At 47.1% G+C, this 18,288-nt stretch overlaps 1 protein-coding gene and 1 long non-coding RNA gene across 6 annotated transcripts in view; one reads left to right on the top strand and one right to left on the bottom strand.

Annotated features, from left to right (window-relative positions):
• Positions 1-14,773, top strand: part of LOC127484130 (uncharacterized) — a 49,620-nt gene extending 34,847 nt beyond the window's left edge. Inside the window, exon 3 of one of the 2 annotated variants that reach the window (XR_007910892.2) lies at positions 10,993-14,773. This is a non-coding gene — a long non-coding RNA (uncharacterized lncRNA). The remainder of the gene's footprint in view (positions 1-10,992) is intronic. The other variant, XR_007910891.2, reaches the window with a different exon arrangement.
• The window catches only part of VPS26A (VPS26 retromer complex component A), a 44,549-nt gene continuing 33,443 nt past the window's right edge, over positions 7,183-18,288 (bottom strand). For all 4 annotated transcript variants that reach the window (XM_051823254.2, XM_070057780.1, XM_051823253.2 and 1 more), the window contains 3 exons: positions 12,507-12,575; positions 11,092-11,234; positions 7,183-8,751 (listed from right to left, as the gene is read on the bottom strand). In XM_051823254.2, the coding sequence (XP_051679214.1) occupies positions 8,638-8,751; positions 11,092-11,234; positions 12,507-12,575 (326 nt within the window). In that variant the 3' untranslated portion in view covers positions 7,183-8,637. The remainder of the gene's footprint in view (positions 8,752-11,091; positions 11,235-12,506; positions 12,576-18,288) is intronic.

Genomic DNA, 18,288 nt, shown 5'->3' with positions numbered 1-18,288 from the left:
GGTCCACAACGTCCCTCTAATTTCGCTAGAGTTTCCTCTGCTGTTTTTTCCTAACTCTTTCCTGAGACTACACTATCTCCACTTTTTTTAAACTATCTTCTGGGTTAGAGCAGTAAGCTGCCTCCCTACTCCACCATCTTGGAACTGCCCATCAGTAGAATTCTAAGGAGATAACCATACTTCCCTCCGTCTCTGCAACCTTCCCCCGTCAGTCCCCATTTCTTTTTTTCCCCTTGGTTTTGCAATAAAATAATTTCACCTTACTTTATAATCACAGCTAAATGTACCACTACATGTAATATTCAACAAGTAAAATGTGGAAAGGTCACAGTAAAATAGGAATATAGACAGGGACTGTAGACAGTAATCAAATCATAAGATGTCAGTTTCATTATTAGATTTTTTTGTATTCTATATTAACTACCACATATCAGAAAACATGATAGTAGTTGTTTGGGGATGGATCTATTTCACTCTAAGTAGTCTCCACTTGAATCCATTTTGTTGCAAAAGACAGAGTTTCATTCTTATGGTTGAGTGGTAGTCCATCATGTATACCTACCTCATTCTCTTTATCTGATCATCAGTTGATGGACATCTAGGTTCATTATGTATCTTTTTTTTTTTTTTTTTGACAGGCAGAGTTAGACAGTGAGGGAGAGAGAGAGATAAAGGTCCTGCTTCCGTTGGTTCACCCCCCAAATGGCCAGCATGACTGGCATGCTGCACCAATCCAAAGCCAGGAGCCAGGTGCTTCCTCCTGGTCTCCCATGTGGGTGCAGGGCCCAAGCACTTGGGCCATCCTCCACTGCCTTCCCAGGCCACAGCAGAGAGATGGACTAGAAGAGGAGCAACCGGGACTTAGAACCCAGAGTACCGGCTAGGATTAGCCTAGCGGGCCGCGGCGCTGGCCTCATTATGTATCTTAACTATTGTGGACTGAGGTGCTCTGAGAAGAGATAACTTTCATATGCTGATATCATTTCCTTTGGGTGTATTCCCAGGACTGGAACATCTGGGTCATAGGTGAATGTATCTCCGGATTTCTGAGGAATCTCCAAACTGTCTACCTAATAGTTGTACTAGAGTTTGCATCCTTACTTACAATGTATTAATGTATCTTTCACCATCATTTATTATTTTTTATTCACCATCATTTATTTATTATTTTTTTATAATATTTGACTGGCACTACCAAATTTCTAAAGATACTACCAAGTAATCTAAATTGAGGGGCTGGCGCTGTGGCGCAGCAGGTTAAAGCCCTGGCCTGAAGCGCCGGCATCCCTTATGGGTGCCAGTTCTAGTCCCAGCTGCTCCTCTTCCAATCCAGCTCTCTGCTGTGGCCTGGGAAAGCAGTGGAAGATGGCCCATGTCCTTGGGCCCCTGCACCCATGTGGGAAACCTGGAAGAAGCTCCTGGCTCCTGGCTTCAGTTCAGCATAGCTCCGGCCGTTGCGGCCAATTGGGGAGTGAATCAGTGGATGGAAGACTCCTCTGTCTCTACCTCTCTCTGTAACCCTATCTTTCAAATAAATAAAATAAATCTTTAAAAAATACATATACATATACATATACATATAAATTGAGATAGCATGATGTTGGTGCAAGGAAGGACAGGTGAACTGGGACACCGAGTTTACCTGCAGAAGCTCGAGGGGAAGCCTGCTCTGTCTGACATCCGGTTTTGCACATAGTAATCCTCACCACAGACGCTATTCAACGGCACGGGTTTAACGTAGCAGTCAGCATGTCAGTGAGCATACACCTGTCCCACGTAGCGGTGCCTTGTTGAATGCGCAGCTCCACCGCTGATTGCAGCTTCCAGATAATACAAACCCTAGGAGGCAGCAGTGACTGTTCTGGAGGTTGGGTGGGTGCAGGGACCCAAGCACTTGCACCGTCTTCGGCTGCTTTCAACAGGGCACGTTAGGGAGCTGGATCAGAAGTGGAGAAGTTGGGACTTCGTCGGATATGGGCTGCCAGATGCCGGCATCGGCACGCTTATAGGGGGCGGCTTCACCCACTGTGCCACAAGGTCAGCCTCAAACAATTTTTAATGTGCAGCTGTTATCCCTTTTAATCGTGTAGAGGTTTTACCGTCACCAGACTTACAGATGAGGTTTAGCAAGGTATAAAACTTGTCTCAGTGGTAGATATTAAGTGGAGTCAGATGATGATCAAAGTATCTGTGGCTTCAGAGCAAACGTGCTTCCCACTGCAACATGCTAACCGTGGCGGGAATACTGAAAGGCAAGCTGTGTCTGACGGTACTGGGGAGTGATTACTGCGTGCCTTTAAGTGTTGTTTCTACAGTTTCATCCAAGCCTTGTGGGCGTTTTGACCAGGGAAAGAACACGAATGATTGGACCAGAGTCTAACTCTAGTTTTACAGAAAAATAATTCTTAAACCTACTTTAACTGTAACTTTGTTGGTGCCTCCTTGCAGGTTTAAATTGCAGTCTGAATTTTATACTACTTGTAGGTTTTCCTCGTTAGCCACTCAGACTTCTACTGTAAACGCTGAAAGGAGAAAAATCATTCTGGAATGTGTGCTTTCCTAAAGCAGCTGTCATTCCCTTTAGAGGGATATTCGTAGCACCAAGGGCAGTCAGCACCAGACGCATATCAGGGCCTATTGAACGATGACTGCAATAACCACGTAACAGGACCCTGGTCTGCCCTCAAGCCTTCTTCCATACTGTGCCAGAGGCACCTTACCTGTTGAAACACATCTGATTAAGTTACTCCTGCTGAAAATTGTTCGGTGAGGTGCCAGCTTTGTGGCCCAGGGGGTTAAGCCGCCTCCTGTGATGCCAGAATCCCATATGGGAAATGATTCATTTCCCAGCTGCTCCACTTTTATTTGAAATTTATTCATTTTATTTGAAAGGCAGAATTGCATGGCGAGGTCTTCCATCTGCTCGTTCTCTCCCCAGATGGCTGCAAAGGCTGAAGCTGCCCTGATCCAAAGCTAGGAGCCAGGAGCTTCTTCCCAGTCTCCCATGTGGGTGCAGGGGCCCAAGGACTTGGGCCATCTTCTACTGCTGTCTCAGGCCACAACAGAGCTGGATCATAAGTGGAGCAGGTGGGACTCGAACCAGCACCCATATAGGATGCTGGCACTGTAGGCAGTGGCTTTACCTGCTAAGCCACAGCGCTGGCCCCTGCTCCACTTACGATCCAGCTTACTGGGAAAGCAGTGGAAGATGGCCCAAGTGCCTGGGCCCCTGCCACCTAGGTAGGAGACCCAGATGAAGCTCCTGCTGAGTCCTGGCTATTGTGGCCACTTGGGGAGTGAACCAGCAGATGGAGGATCTAACTCTTTAAAATAAATTTTAAAGCCGGTGCCGTGGCTCATTAGGCTAATCCTCCGCCTTGCGGCGCGGGCACACTGGGTTCTAGTCCCTGTCGGGGCGCCAGATTCTGTCCCAGTTGCCCCTCTTCCAGGACAGCTCTCTGCTGTGGCCAGGGAGTGCAGTGGAGGATGGCCCAAGTGCTTGGGCCCTGCATCCCATGGGAGACCAGGAGAAGCACCTGGCTCCTGCCATCGGATCAGCACGGTGCGCCGGCCGCAGTGTGCCGGCCGTGGCGGCCATTGGAGGGTGAACCAACAGCAAAGGAAGACCTTTCTCTCTGTCTCTCTCTCTCTCACTGTCCACTCTGCCTGTCAAAATAAATAAATAAATAATAAATAAATAAATAAAATTTAAGATTTATTTAAATATTTGAGAGGGAGAGAGAGTTCTTCCACTTGTTCATTCCCCAAATGGCTACAAGGGCCCAGTCTCAGCAGATCTGAAGCCAGGAGCCAGGAGTTTCTTCTGGGTCTCCCAAACAGGTGCAGGGGCCCAAGCACTTGGGCCATCTTTCCACTGCTTTCCAGGCATTTTGGAGAAAGCTGGTTGGAAGTGGAGCAGCTGGGACTCAAACTGGTGCCCCATGGGAAACCATCGCCACAGCGCTAGTGCAGCAAATACATCTTTAAAAAAATTTTTTTAAACCCTTCAGTGACTGAATGAAGTGACCATACTCTATTGATCTGCATGGCCTCCAGGCCCTGTGCTACACTGGCTTTCCCTGTGTCTCCTCCAGCCTCATCTTCATCTCTGCTCCTCACATCTGCCACCCACTCATTTCAGAACTACCCACCAGTTACGCCGTCATCTCTGACCTCTGTAGCTCTGCACACACTGGTGCCTCCTAGGGCCTGTAAGACCTGAACGGTCTCCACCACAGCACCACCATTGACAGAACTACGTTGACAGTCTCTGGATGCCTCAGCTGGAGTGCAGGCAGGACTGTGCGTTCAGTCCAAGGAATGTGGCGTAACTGGAGATGAAGACGTGTTTCGCATTGTGAAGTGGACCGTTCTCCTGGAAGGAGCTGTCACTGAAAGACTGTAGATAGGCGAGTGTCATAAGAAATATGCTTATGGAATGCCCAATGCCTTAATTCAAGGATACACCTTTTCCTGGCATGATTTTGTATTAGAAATGTAAAAAAAAAAAAAAAAAAAAAAAAAAAGTTCCATGATGCCAGTGTTGTGGCATAGCGGTTGAGCCACTGCTTAGGATGTCCGCTTCCTGGGATGGAGTGGTGGTCCAGTCCTGGCTACTTGGCTTGATACCCAGCTTCCTGCCAGTGCACTTGGGAATTCAGCAGAAAATGTTAAAGTACTCGAGCCTCTGCCGCCCATGTGGGAGACCAGGACTGAATTCCTGGCTCCCGGCTTCAGCCTGGCCGAGATGTGTCTGTTACAGCCATTTGAGGAGTGAACCAGAGGATGGAAGCACCCGTGACCCCCTTTCAGCCCTGCTGTGCTTTGCCTGTTAATAAATCAATCTTTTAAAAGTATGTTAAATTCTAGAAATGGGCATCTAGCCTAGCAGTTACCATGCCCTATCGGAGCCTACCTGGTTTTTTGTTGTTTTTTTTTTTTTTTTTTTTTTTAAGATTTATTTATTTGAAAGGCAGAGTTAAAGAGGCACAGAGAGACAGTCTTCCATCCTCCAGTTCACTCCCCAGTTGGCCACAACAGGGGTCTCCCACACGGGTTTGGGGGCCCAAGGACTTGGGCCCTCTTCTACTGCTTTCTCAGGCCACAGCAGAGAGCTGGATCAGGAGTGGAGCAGCTGGGACTTGAACCAGCGCCCACAGTGGGTGCTGGCACTGCAGGTGGCAGTTTGACCCATTATGCAACAAAGCTGGCCCCCTACCTGGTTTCTATACCTGGCTCTGCCTCCTGACTCCAACTTCTGGCTATCGCAGACGCTGAGAGCAGCTCAAGTAGTTGGGTCCCTCCTACTCCAGTCCAGCCCAGCCCAGTCTCAGCCTCGGTGGGGATTTTCAGGTGACCAGTGGGTGGAAGCTGTCTCAAGTAAGAACACGTGCGTGTGAAGTTACGGTCCAGTCCCGTGTAAGTCCCTGGAGGTTTCCTTCATATGCGTTCAGCATGCCGGAGTGTACAAGGAATAACAAAGAACTTAAGACTTGATAACTACTAGATCCATATTGAAGGGGTTCAGAATCTGCTTCTGAGGCAAATTATTTTTTTAAAAAGATTGTATTTATTTGAAAAAGCTGAGAGGTAGTGTGGGGGGATGGTGAGAGATAGGTAGGTCTTCGATCTGCTGGTTCACTCCCCAAATAGCAGCAATGGCCAGAGCTGAGCCAAGCCAATTTGAAGCCAGGAGTTACTTCCAGGTCTCCCACGTGGGTTCAGGAGCCCAAGGACTTGGGCCATCTTCTACTGCTCTCCCAGGCGCATTAGCAGGGAGCTGGATCAGAAGTGAAGCAGCCGGGACTCGAACAGGCACTCAGATGGGATGCAGGTGCTGCAGGCAGGGGCTTTAACCCATTGTACCACAGCGCCCATCCCTGAGGCAAGTTATTTTGAGAAGGCACTTGGCATTCCTGAAATCTCATTTGCCCAAAAAGCTGAAAGTTTTATCATACCAAAGTTTTACCATAAAACCCCTCCCCAGAACAACCAGGCAAGAGTGACTCCTGTCCCCAGAGGCAGTGAAGTGAGCACCATACCTAAACAGTCACAAAACTCTCATCTGCTAAGCACCCATGTAACTTTCCCTAAATGCCCTTCCTTCCCCCACTTCCCCTGGGAAGCGGCACATGAGCTGTCATTCTACCCACCCTTCTAACTCACACACTTGGCAGCTCTTACAGGCATGCTGTTAAATTGGGCTTTTGCGTGTTTTTTGTCAGCTTAATTTGTAGGCCCCAGAACTTAGAGTATAGAGGAAAAGGTTTTCTTTCTCAACATGAAAAAGTAACCATTTTAGCCGGCGCCGTGGCTCAATAGGCTAATCCTCCACCTTGCGGCGCCGGCACACCGGGTTCTAGTCCCGGTCGGGGCGCCAGATTCTGTCCCGGTTGCCCCTCTTCCAGGCCAGCTCTCTGCTATGGCCAGGGAGTGCAGTGGAGGATGGCCCAGGTGCTTGGGCCCTGCACCCCATGGGAGACCAGGAAAAAGCACCTGGATCCTGGCTCCTGCCATCGGATCAGCGCGGTGCGCCGGCTGCAGCGGCGGCCATTGGAGGGTGAACCAATGGCAAGGGAAGACCTTTCTCTCTCTGTCTCTCTCTCTCACTGTCCACTCTGCCTATCAAAAAAAAAAAAAAAAGAAAAAGTAACCATTTTAACCCTTTCGATGAGTGGTTCTCAACCCTGCGCAGCTTTGCTGTCCCAGCCCCTGTGTTTCCGATTTTATCCATCCGGGTGCAACCTGGGCATGGTTCTTTTTAAAAGCTTCTAAGGAGAGTGGGCACTGGGCCTAGTGGTTCAGACTCCTGTGTCCCACACCAGAGAAACCTAATTCAAGTCTCAGCTCCAGCTGCTGACTCCAGTTTCCTGCTAACGCAGACCCTTGGGGGCAGCAGTGATGGCTACAGTAACTGGGTTCCTGCCTCCCACATGGGACACCTGGATTGCATTCCTGGCTCCTGGTCCCAGCTCAGCCAGTGGGGAAGAGCTCACTCTGTCCCTACCTCTCTCTCTGCTCCTCAAATTTAACAAAAGTTCAAGATTGAAACTGGTAATATTCATAAAAACTTATTGCAATCACAGCTACCTAACCTGATGGGCAATCCCACCCTCAACAGTAAGTCTAACAGTAAGAAGAGATTTGAGAATAGTTATTTAACCATTCAAATAACAAGACTAGTCTGTTTGAAATTCTTTATTATACATCATGGTTGCACAATTTGAGGCTGGTTAAATACAATTGGTTTTCAAAATCTCTTTGAATATTTTCTAGATTTACTACATGCAAGTGACCATGAAAATATTTGGCATTTTTAAAGTCTGAAACTCTGAGCAGGCACTTACATGAAGGAAACATGAGCATCCATAGATACCGCCACATTCAGAACAGACGCTCCAGCACGTGGCGGATGGAGCCTTTGCCAGTAAAGAAATGGGTCACTGACCGTTGATCAAAGTGCCATAGTAGTAAAACAGGCTTAAATAATGTAATTTGGGTTATTTAGCTTACTCATAAAGTAAGGTTAACTGACAAAACTTACACTGAAGTGTATTTTAAAAAATATTGGTACAAAACCAATGAGTCATAAGTGAAAGCAGTTTCCCCAGAGAAGGCTTCCTTTTGGTTCTACACATCTTAGTGTACTTGAGATCAGACCCTGCATATGAACCAGTGACTGCAACTTTTTTAAAAGAGACAAATGACTTGAATTTAGTGTTAAAAACTAAAACAGACTGTGTAAGTTTAGACTAGCCAAAAGTTTAACAAATGTAAATTGTCAAGATCTGAATAACTACATTTCACAGGTCCTGCGGAGTCCACCATCCCAAACTTTTCCCCTGAAATCTGAAGAAAATGGTATTGGCATACCTGTGGCAAAAAGTCCTTAAATTAAACACATACATAGACACACTGGTTTCAGAGTAGGCGTGCATGGCAGCACGGCTGACAAGTAGCAGAAACAGGGATTGCTCAACGTGGCCCAAAGGGGAAAACAGGTCCTAATAACACGCCACGTAAAACTTGCCATTCCACAGCAAACGTTAAAGTGGACAGAGTTCAGGAAGCACAGAAAGGCAGGCCCGGAAGTACCCACAGCGAACATTCCATGTGCCTTTCCCAAACACGGATGTAAAAACAAGTGTTGACCTCAGAAATACTGAGATGCCATGTTTTAATTCTCTGCAGACTGTAAGGGCCACTCAGGTTTTCAAATTTCATTTGAACACAAAATACGTAATTTTTTGCATGTAGAGAATAAGAGGTAATCGTTAGCATGAAAATGGAGAAGAAAAATATAATATTATGCTGAAAGCAAAATTACAAACCCCAGCCTATTCATGGGACAGTCTTTAATGTTTATGCTGATGCAAATCTGAGTGCTTATTATCAAATCAAAATGTGCAGTTAAAAAAAAGGCAGCTTAAGAAATTTCCAGTGTTTCAAAGAAAGCACTTTGTAAAATGTATTTACAGGAAGAATATTTAGTTACATCGTAAAATAAATGCAGCACTGTAAGATACAGGAAGACTGTTCTATGGAGTTCTGGCCTTTTCCCCCTACAGGCTGCAACCACCTTTAACCTGCTGCACGTACTCTCCGGGTTACAGTTCTTAGTTGTTTTTCCTGTTCAGTTCACATTTCGGGCTGCTCAGCAGATGCCTGTGACTCTGAAGATTCAAACCGCTGGTGAAAGTTTGTTCTTTGTTTCCTCAGTTTTTCAGGAGCTTTTCTCCATAAAATGATCTCCTAGTAAAACACAAAAAGTCAACAAGTTAACGTTCTTGGTTATGCCTTAAATTATCACCACAGAAATATGATGATTGTTTCCATTTTAACCACAAATTTAAAAAAAAAAAAAAATCTGACAGTTATAGAGGGAGAGACAGAAAGTCTTGTATTCGCTGGTTCATTCCCAAATGGCGGCAGCAGCCAGAGCTGAGCTGATCCGAAGCCAGGAGCTTCTTCAGAGTCTCAAACATGGGTGCAGCAGCCCAGACTTGGCATCCTCCGCTGCTTTCCCAGGCCACAGCAGAGAGCTGGATCAGAAGAGGAACAGCCAGGACTTGAACCGGCACCTGTATGGGATTTCAGAGCTGCAGGTGGAGGCCTAGCTCACTACACCATAGAGCCAGCCTATCTTCATCTTTTTTAACTGACCCACATTCTTCCAATTCTAGTCTTAGACTGTCCCTTCTGCTTCTCCTACTCCCATTCAGCAAAAAGTCCTTGCTATTCTTCGAACTGCTTTGGTTTCTGGTCCACTGCTCTTCTTTTTTTTTTTTTTTTTTTTTTTTTTTTGACAGGCAGAGTGGACAGTGAGAGAGAGACAGAGAGAGAAAGGTCTTCCTTTGCCGTTGGTTCACCCTCCAATGGCCGCCACTGCAGCCGGCGCACCGCGCTGATCTGATGGCAGGAGCCAGGATCCAGGTGCTTTTCCTGGTCTCCCATGGGGTGCAGGGCCCAAGCACCTGGGCCATCCTCCACTGCACTCCCTGGCCATAGCAGAGAGCTGGCCTGGAAGAGGGGCAACCGGGACAGAATCCGGCGCCCCGACCGGGACTAGAACCCGGTGTGCCGGCGCCGCTAGGTGGAGGATTAGCCTATTGAGCCACGGCGCCGGCCCTGGTCCACTGCTCTTCTCCAAGTGCAAGCCCGGATCACTTTAGCCTTGGACACGAACAGCTTCCTAGGTGGCAGCTTTGCCTGTCTTGCCCGGGCCTCCTTTCTGACCCACCCTTTGTATCGCCGCTGTGTCAATCTTTGCGGACACTTGGGGGAATGCTCTTCTGTAGTTCCGAGTGCCTCCAGGAGAAACCTCCAAACAGGACTTCAATCTTTACCAGCATTACTGCCCCCGCCACGCAGCTGCCAGCCAAGCTCAGTTACTGTGCTTTTATCGCACGGCACGTAAACCTGCACTACTTTCTTCCTCTGCCTTTCTCAACCTTACCTTAATCCATCCCTTCTTCTACATTCCTAAAATTTTAGGAAGTCATGACAGTTCCAAGTTCATCTGTAAACTGTGGCACAGCAGGTAACACTGTCACCTGCACTTTCGATCCAGCTCCCTGCTAATGGCCTGGGAAAGCAGTGGAGGATGGCCCAAGTGCCTGGAACCCTGCACCTATGAGGGAGACCCTCATAGAACTAGCTCCAGAGGTTGTAGCCATTTGAGGGGCGAACCAGAGGACGGAAAGCCTCTCCCTCTCTGCCTTTCAAATTTTTAAAAGTCATGACTGGCTGTTTTTATTTTAAACCAACATAATAGAAATTAAAACATTCCCCAAAAAAGTACCTATAGGAAACAATACCCTTATTCAAACAGGGCCATGATATGTAACTGATTCTGAACTTGTAAATATCACGTTTTAATTTTTTTCCACATATCTGCTATGTGAAGACTGAGTTTACAAATTTTTTATATTCTTCACATTAGTTAGAACAGATTAACTCCAAACTTTAACAAGTATTTAAATGTCAATTGAATGTTTAATCTCATTCAGAATACCAAAGCAATCTTCAATCAAAATTCAAAGGTTTAACAGATTTTCAACTAAGAACACATTTTAGCACAAATACCTTATGTTTTTTTTAAAAAAATACTGGAATTGTATGATCTTATGGGCAATTAAATTAACTGTTTAGTAAGCAAAATGAAAACCTAGAAAATGCATCAACTAAATACAGCTACTAAAAGTGATAAGAGAACTATTATCTGTTAAGAAAGATACCACAGAGTAAAAAAAAACTAAAGACCCACGCGCACTGTGACCTGAGCGCGCACAGTCTGGAAAGTCGGTCACATGGGCAGCACGTTTCTGCTGACCCTGACTTTGCCACCTGCCTGCTACTACCTGAATTTTGTTTTTAAGCAGAAAAATCAAAGCTCTGACAACTCCTAGCTCGTGCTGGAGTCCTGCAGCATGCGCAGAGAGGCCCGAGCACCACCTCACCCCACTCTCACCAGTGTGTGCACTCCTTTCACAGGCGCCCACCACTCCGTACAATGCAGCTCGGCCCAGTGAGCGCTTTCTAGCTGTGGTCGAGCTGCCACAGAAGACGACTCCACAGTGGCTGGCACCATACCTGCTGCTTGAAGTACCGTCTGTCTTCCTCATCCACAAGCACAAGATTCAGGAAGTACCTCACGGAAAACTTCTTGTTCACATCTCTCATTGTTGGGGTAGGGTCATATCCTGCTAAAAATAGTCTTATTGGAATGGATTCACCTGAAAGAAAAGCAATTTGTTTAATTCTAAAAGATTACATGTGATCACATAATACCTAGAACTCAGCTTTATAGGGCAGACACTAAGGGGATGCAGGGAATACTGTGGGGAAGGGCCTATGCACTGTACCGTTCAGCAGCATCTCTGGCCTCTACTCAGAGGCAGATGCGTGACAGACAAAAACGTCTCTAGACAATGCCACGTGTCCCCTAGAGGGGCAAAGTTGCCCCTAGACGAGAACCACTACTCTAGAGCCAGAAGGCCTGGATTCAGATCTCGACACTGGCTGTGGGACCGTGGCCAATCACTTAACTATTCTGTTCCAAGTTCTTCATCTGTAAAAGGGGAATCATCAACAATACCAGCTTGAAGGAAAGCTGCAGAGACTGGATGGGTTAAAACTTGTGAAAGCTTATCAAAGTCCCAGCAAGTAAGTGCTGCACAGAAGTAGAATTGTTACTTTCTACTTCCATAAGGTCTACCACAATTTCTAACATTGCTGTGCAGCGTCTATTCCTATGAAAGGTAAGCATTTGCATATTCTCTTCTGAGTATGTGTTAATGAATACTTTTCTCAGGCACATCTACTTGCTGAAAGGTTTAAAACTCACCACTCTACATAAAGATTTGTGGCTGCTGGGTTTTTGTTAAAGCAATGAATACAAAAGGACACCTCCGTGGATCTTGGCCTCCACTTGGCAATGATTAGCCCTATCACCATTAGCGAGGTTTTTACCCTCTCTGCACCTGTTTCATCTGCAGACGAAGGATACACACACCTCACCCACAACTGGCACTCAACCAAGGGCGGCTACTTTTTTAGTAATGACTAACAAGGTCAGAAAATCCAAAGACATGAATTGAAATTGATAAATATGGGCTTCAGTGTCTCGGACAATGAAAATTATCTAGAATTGCTTTTTTCTTGGATGCTATAAATATCTCAAATCCCACAGAAATTAACACTTAGCCACACTGCACCTTGTGGTCAGATAGAGAAAAAAAAGAGTTACAGACATCAAATAGCAGAATATAATCAAAATAACACAAACCCAGAACTAGAGAAAACATGCATAACTGTCTCTTCTAAACTCTAAACAGATGGAAAATTTAAACCTTTTTTCAAACCAAGAAATGCTATTATAGTCGTCTTAGCATCTATACAAAAATGACCTTAAGAACGATCTTTGTAAGAATAGTTTGTTCACAAATGAAACTGCCACAGTCGTGCTGTTTGCACCACACAAAGGAAGTAACTGAAAAGCACCTTACCTTTTACAGGTGCACCATCCATTATTTCATATTTGGCGATTGTTTCTGTTTCTGTTGTGGTGCTGGGTCCTAGGGCAATAAAGTAAATGCGATGAACTTAAATACTTGCAGAATGATTTCTAGCCTTATACCTTACTAATTTCTAGCTACATTCTCTGCAGCTCTGACTTTAAAGTTTATTTGAAAGAGACTGATAGTCCAGCGGCTAGTTTACTCCCCGATGGCAGGCTGAAGAAGCTAGGAGCCAGGACATTCACCTGTCTCTCACATGGACACTTGGGCTGTCCTCTACTGCTTTCCCAGGTACATGAGCAGGGAGCTGGATCAGAAGTAAAGCAGCCAGGACACGAACTGGAGCCCATGTGGAGGCCATGTCGCAGGCAGCAGCTTTACCTACTATGCTGCAACACCAGCCTCTCGAGCTGTTATCTTTTTTTTTTCTTTTTGACAGGCAGAGTGGACAGTGAGAGACAGAGAGAAAGGTCTTCCTTTGCTGTTGGTTCACCCTCCAATGGCCACCGCGGCCTGCGCACCACGCTGATCCGATGGCAGGAGCCAGGTGCTTCTCCTGGTCTCCCGTGGGGTGCAGGGCCCAAGCACTTGGGCCATCCTCCACTGCACTCCCTGGCCACAGCAGAGAGCTGGCCTGGAAGAGGGGCAACCAGGACAGAATCCGGCGCCCCGACTGGGACTAGAACCTGGTGTGCTGGTGCCGCAAGGCGGAGGATTAGCCTAGTGAGCCGCAGCACCGGCTGGTTTTTTTCTTTTAATAAAACTTTCTATAACAAAATAATTGCACTCAGGAAAACAAAACAAATAAACTAAAGTTTGGCTTTAATACTTAAAATCACTTAATGTTCATTTTCCCATCTCTTAGCAAAAATTGAAGAAGCCACTGACATTATGGCATAACCAGTAAAGCTGCTGCCAGGAAATGCAGGCATCCCATAGGGGCACCAGTTCATGCCCTGGCTGTTCCACTTCCCATCCAGCTCCATGCTAATGGCCCAAGTACTTGTATCCCTGTCAAGTACATGGGAGACACTGAAGAAGCTCCTCTCTTTGGCCTGGCCAGCCCCAGCTCTTGTAGCCATTTGAGGAGTGAACCAGCAGATGGAAGATAGAGATCTTCTCTCCCTTTAAATCTCTCCCTCTAAGTCTGATTTTCAAATAAATAAATCCTTCAAAAAAAAAATCACAGACAGAAGCAAGTATCTAGCCTAGTGGTTAGGATAGAAGTGCCTGGGCAAGAATCCCAACTCTGTCTCCTGATTCCAGTTTCCTGCTAATGCAGATCCTGGGGAGTGGTTGTGCTGGCTCGAGTAATTCGGTCCCGGCACCCATTTGAGTTCCAGCTCCAGGTCTGGCTGTTACCAGCATTTGGGTAGTGAACCAACAAATGGGCGCTGTCTCTCAAATACTTAAGTACAACTTTTAAAAAGTCAGAGATGTATATGACTACCAACTTAAACAAAAAACGCAAAATTTTGTTTTTTGACAGGCAGAGTGGACAGTGAGAGAGAGACAGAGAGAAAGGTCTTCCTTTACCATTGGTTCACCCTCCAATGGCCACTGCGGCCAGCGCACCGCGCTGATCTGAGCTGGGAACCAGGTGCTTCCTCCTGGTCTCCCATGCGGGTGCAGGGCCCAAGCACTTGGGCCATCCTCCACTGCACTCCCAGGCCACAGCAGAGAGCTGGACTGGAAGAGGAGCAACCGGGACAGAATCCAGCGCCCCAAGTGGGACTAGAACCCAGGGTGCCAGCGCCACAAGGTAGAGGATTAGCTTATTGAGCCGCGGCGCCGGCCATGATTTGTTTTAAAGAGTGATGGGGAAAGAGTGCAGTAAAAGCAGGAGCTTTTCCATCCACTGGTTCTCTCCTCAAATGCCTACAACAACCAGCCGAGGTGAGGAACCCAGAACTCCAGCCAGGTCTCCCGTGTGAGTGGCAGGAACCCAAGTACTTGAGTCACCATCCAATGCCTTCCCAGGCATATTAGGAACCCAAATAGGAGATGTGGGCATCCCAAGCACTGCCTTAAAGCACTGTGCCAACACCTGCTGATCCCCTCACCCTGGACTTAGAAATTCTTAAAAAGTGCTGTCTGAACTTATTTTCAGTAAAATAAGGGGGGGTAAACCTATATATATATAAAAACAACGAAGAACCAATAAGATAGCAGTCAGGAACAAAGTAAAGCTGGATCCATATTTCACATCTCACATCCACATTCTAAATGAATTAAAATGCTACCAAAAAAAAAAAGCCTTGGGGCTGTGGCGTAGTGGGTAAAGCCGCCGCCTGCAGTGCCAGCATCCCATATGGGCGCCGGTTCAAGACCCAGTTGCTCCACTTCCAATCCACCTCTCTGCTATAGCCTAGGAAAGCAGAAGATGGCCCAAGCACTTGGGCCCCTGCACCACGTGGGAGACCTGGAGGAAGCTCTTGGCTCCTGATCGGCACAGCTCTAGCCATTGTGGCCAATTGCAGAGTGAACCAGCAGATGGAAGACCTCTCTGCCTTTCCTCCTCTCTCCGTGTAATTCTGACTTTCAAAAATAAATACCTCTTTGTCTCTACCTCTCTCTATAACTTTGTCTTTCAAATAAATAAAATCTCAAAAAAAAAACTTAATCCCCAAATCACAATTCATTATTTTAGTAGAATCAAGATCAAAAGAAAGTTAATGTGAAATAAACCTTTAACAATGTAACAAAAACCAGACACCATGAAAGGAAAAACTGGTAACTCTAACATGAACATCAAGAATCATCGGCAAGAAAAAGGGGAAATTTGTTCGTTCAGAAAAGGCTGATTTCCCTAATGCGTAGTTGCTACCAATAGTACATAGCTTACTGAAAAGAAGTACAAATTATTTTAACTTACTAGAAAAGACAGAGCTCCCATCAGCTGGTTCACTCCCCAGAAGCCTGTAAAACCCAGGGTTGGGGGCCGGTATTGGGGCACAGCGAGTTAAGCCACAGCTTGTCATGCCAGCATCCTGTATAAGTGCTGTTTCAAGTCCAGCTGCTCCACTTCCTATCCAGCTCCCTGCGGGCGTGCCTAATAAAACAGTGAAAGATGACCCAGATCCCTGGGCCCCTGCACCCACGTGGGAGACCTGCGCGAAGTTCCAGGCTGCTGGCTTCAGCCTGGCCCAACCCTGGCCATTGCAGCTATTTGGGGAGTGAACCAATGGATGGCAGGTTTGTCTGTCTCTTCCTGTTTGTAACTCTGACTTTCAAAATTAAGATTTATTTGAGAGGCAGAGTTACAGAAGAGGCGGAGAGTTCTTCCATCCTCTGGTTCGCTCCCCAGATGGCTGCAATGGCGGGAACCGAGCCAATCTGAAGCCAGGAATTTCCTCCGCATCTCCCACATGGGTGCAGGGGCCCAAGGACTGGGGCCGCCTTCTACTGCTTTCCCAGGCCACAGCAGTGAGCCAGATCGGAAGTGGAGCAGCTGGGACTTGAACTGGCACCCACATGGGCTGGCACTGCAGGCAGCAGCTTCACCTGCCACGTGACAGTGCTGGCCCCAATAAATCAATCTTAGAAAAAATTTTAAAAAGCCAGGGCTAGGCCTACACCAAAGCTGGGAATGCAGTCCATATCTCCCACGTGGAGAGGCAGGAATCCAATTACCTGAGTTATCACTGCTGCCTCCCAGAGTCTCCCTTTCTGAGAAGCTGGAGCCAGAGTAAGGGACTAAACCCAGGCACTCCAATGGGGGAGGCAGGTGTCCTAATTGCAAAAGGTTTCTATACGTGTAAAAAGATACCCTCCAATTAGAATAAGAGAAATGTAAATTGAGACTACAATGTTATATACTTATTACTGTGTCATTATTCAATGTACACAGGAATCAAAACACCATACAGGGGCCGGTGCTGTGGAGTAGCAGGTAAAAGTACCGCCTGCAGTGCTGGCACCCCATATGGGTGCAGGTTCAAGACCCAGCTGCTCTTCTGATCCAGCTCTCTGCTGGACCCCTGTACCCACGTGGGAGACCCAGAAGAGGCTCCTAGCTTTGGATCAGCCCAGCTCCGGTGACTACTTGGGGAATGAATTAGCAGATACAAGACCTCTCTCTGCCTCTGCCTTTCAAGTAAATAAATCTTAAAAGGGGGGGGGGGGCAACACTGTAGCACGGTAGCTTAATCCTCCGTCTGTGGCGCCAGCATCCCATATGGATGCTGGTTCTATTCCCAGCAGCTGCTCTTCCAATCCAACTCTCTGCTATGGCCTGGGAAAGCAGTAGAAGATGGCCCAAGTCCTTGGGCCCCTGCACCTGCATGAGAGACCTGGAGGAAGCTCCTTGAGGAAGCTCTGGCCGTTGTGGCCATCTGGGGAGTGAACCAGCAGATGGAAGACCTGTCTCTCCCTCTCAATGTCTGTAACTCTCTCAAATAAATAAAGTCCTTAAAAAAAATACTGTATCTTAAATGCATACAAATATTATATAAAAAAACTACCATATGGATATGTTAATTAGCTTGTTTGTGGTAATCATTTCACAGCACACACATATATCAAAATATCCCAGAGACAGGCATTTAGTTCAGCATTGAAGACATCAGTTAAGATGCCTGTGCCCCACGTAGGAATACTACAGGTTTTTTGTTTTGTTTTTAATTTTTTTTTTTGACAGGCAGAGTGGACAGTGAGAGACAGAGAGAAAGGTCTTCCTTTGCCGTTGGTTCACCCTCCAATGGCCGGCGCGCTGCGGCCGGTGCACCACACTAATCTGATGGCAGGAGCCAGGTACTTCTCCTGGTCTCCCATGTGGGTGCAGGGCCCAAGCAGTTGGGCCATCCTCCACTGCACTCCCTGGCCACAGCAGAGAGCTGGCCTGGAAGGGGGGCAACCAGGACTAGAACCCGGTGTGCCGGCACCGCTAGGCGGAGGATTAGCCTGTTGAGCCACGGCGCCAGCCAGGAGTACTACAGGTTTGATTCCTGATTTCAGCTTCCTGCTAATGCAGGAGGAAGCAGCAATGACGGCTCAAGTAATTGGGCCCGTCACCCATGTGAGAGACCTGGATTGGGTTCCTAGCTACTGGCTTTGATCACCACCACCCCAGGATATTGTGGGCATATGAGGAGTCAACTAGCAGATGGGAACTCTCAAATTTCTTTAAAAAAATTTTAGATCACACTATAAACCTTGAACATCAACAATTTTTACTTGCCAATGGTAGCTCAATGAAATTGAGAAATTTTAAAAATTCCAGGGGCTGGTGCGAGTGAGGCTGCCGCCTGCAATGCCAGCATCCCACATGAGTGCTGATTCAAGTCCCAGCTGTTCTGCTTCCGATCCGGCTCTCTGCTGTGGCCCGAGAAAGCAGTGGAGGATGCCCCAAGTCCTTGGGCCCCTGCACTCACATGGGAGACCCGGAGGAGGCTCCTTGGTTCGAATCAGCCCAGCTCCAGCTGTTGTGGCCAGCTGGGGAGTGAACCAGTGGATAGAGGACCTCTCTCTTCCTCTCCCTCTCCTTCTCTCTCTGTGTGACTCTGATTTTCAAATAAATAAATCTTTAAAAAATTTCCAAAACTTTGGGGCCAGCACTGTGCCACAGCAGGGTAAGTCACTTCCTGCAACACCAGCATCCAATATGGGTGCCAGTTCAAGGTCCTACTGCTCTACTTCCAATCCAGTTCCCTGCTAATGCACCTGGGAAATCAGTAGAGGGATGGCCCAAGTGCTTGGGTCCCTGCACCCACATTGGAGACCTAGAAGAAGCTCCTGGCTTCAGCCTGGCCCAGCCCCAGCTGTTCTGGTC

Source organism: Oryctolagus cuniculus, chromosome 15 (genome assembly GCF_964237555.1).
Source record: "Oryctolagus cuniculus chromosome 15, mOryCun1.1, whole genome shotgun sequence".
In the NCBI taxonomy this organism is placed as follows: domain Eukaryota; kingdom Metazoa; phylum Chordata; class Mammalia; order Lagomorpha; family Leporidae; genus Oryctolagus; species Oryctolagus cuniculus.
Note: the sequence above shows the minus strand (reverse complement) of the source record. Positions and strands in the feature narration are given on the sequence as shown.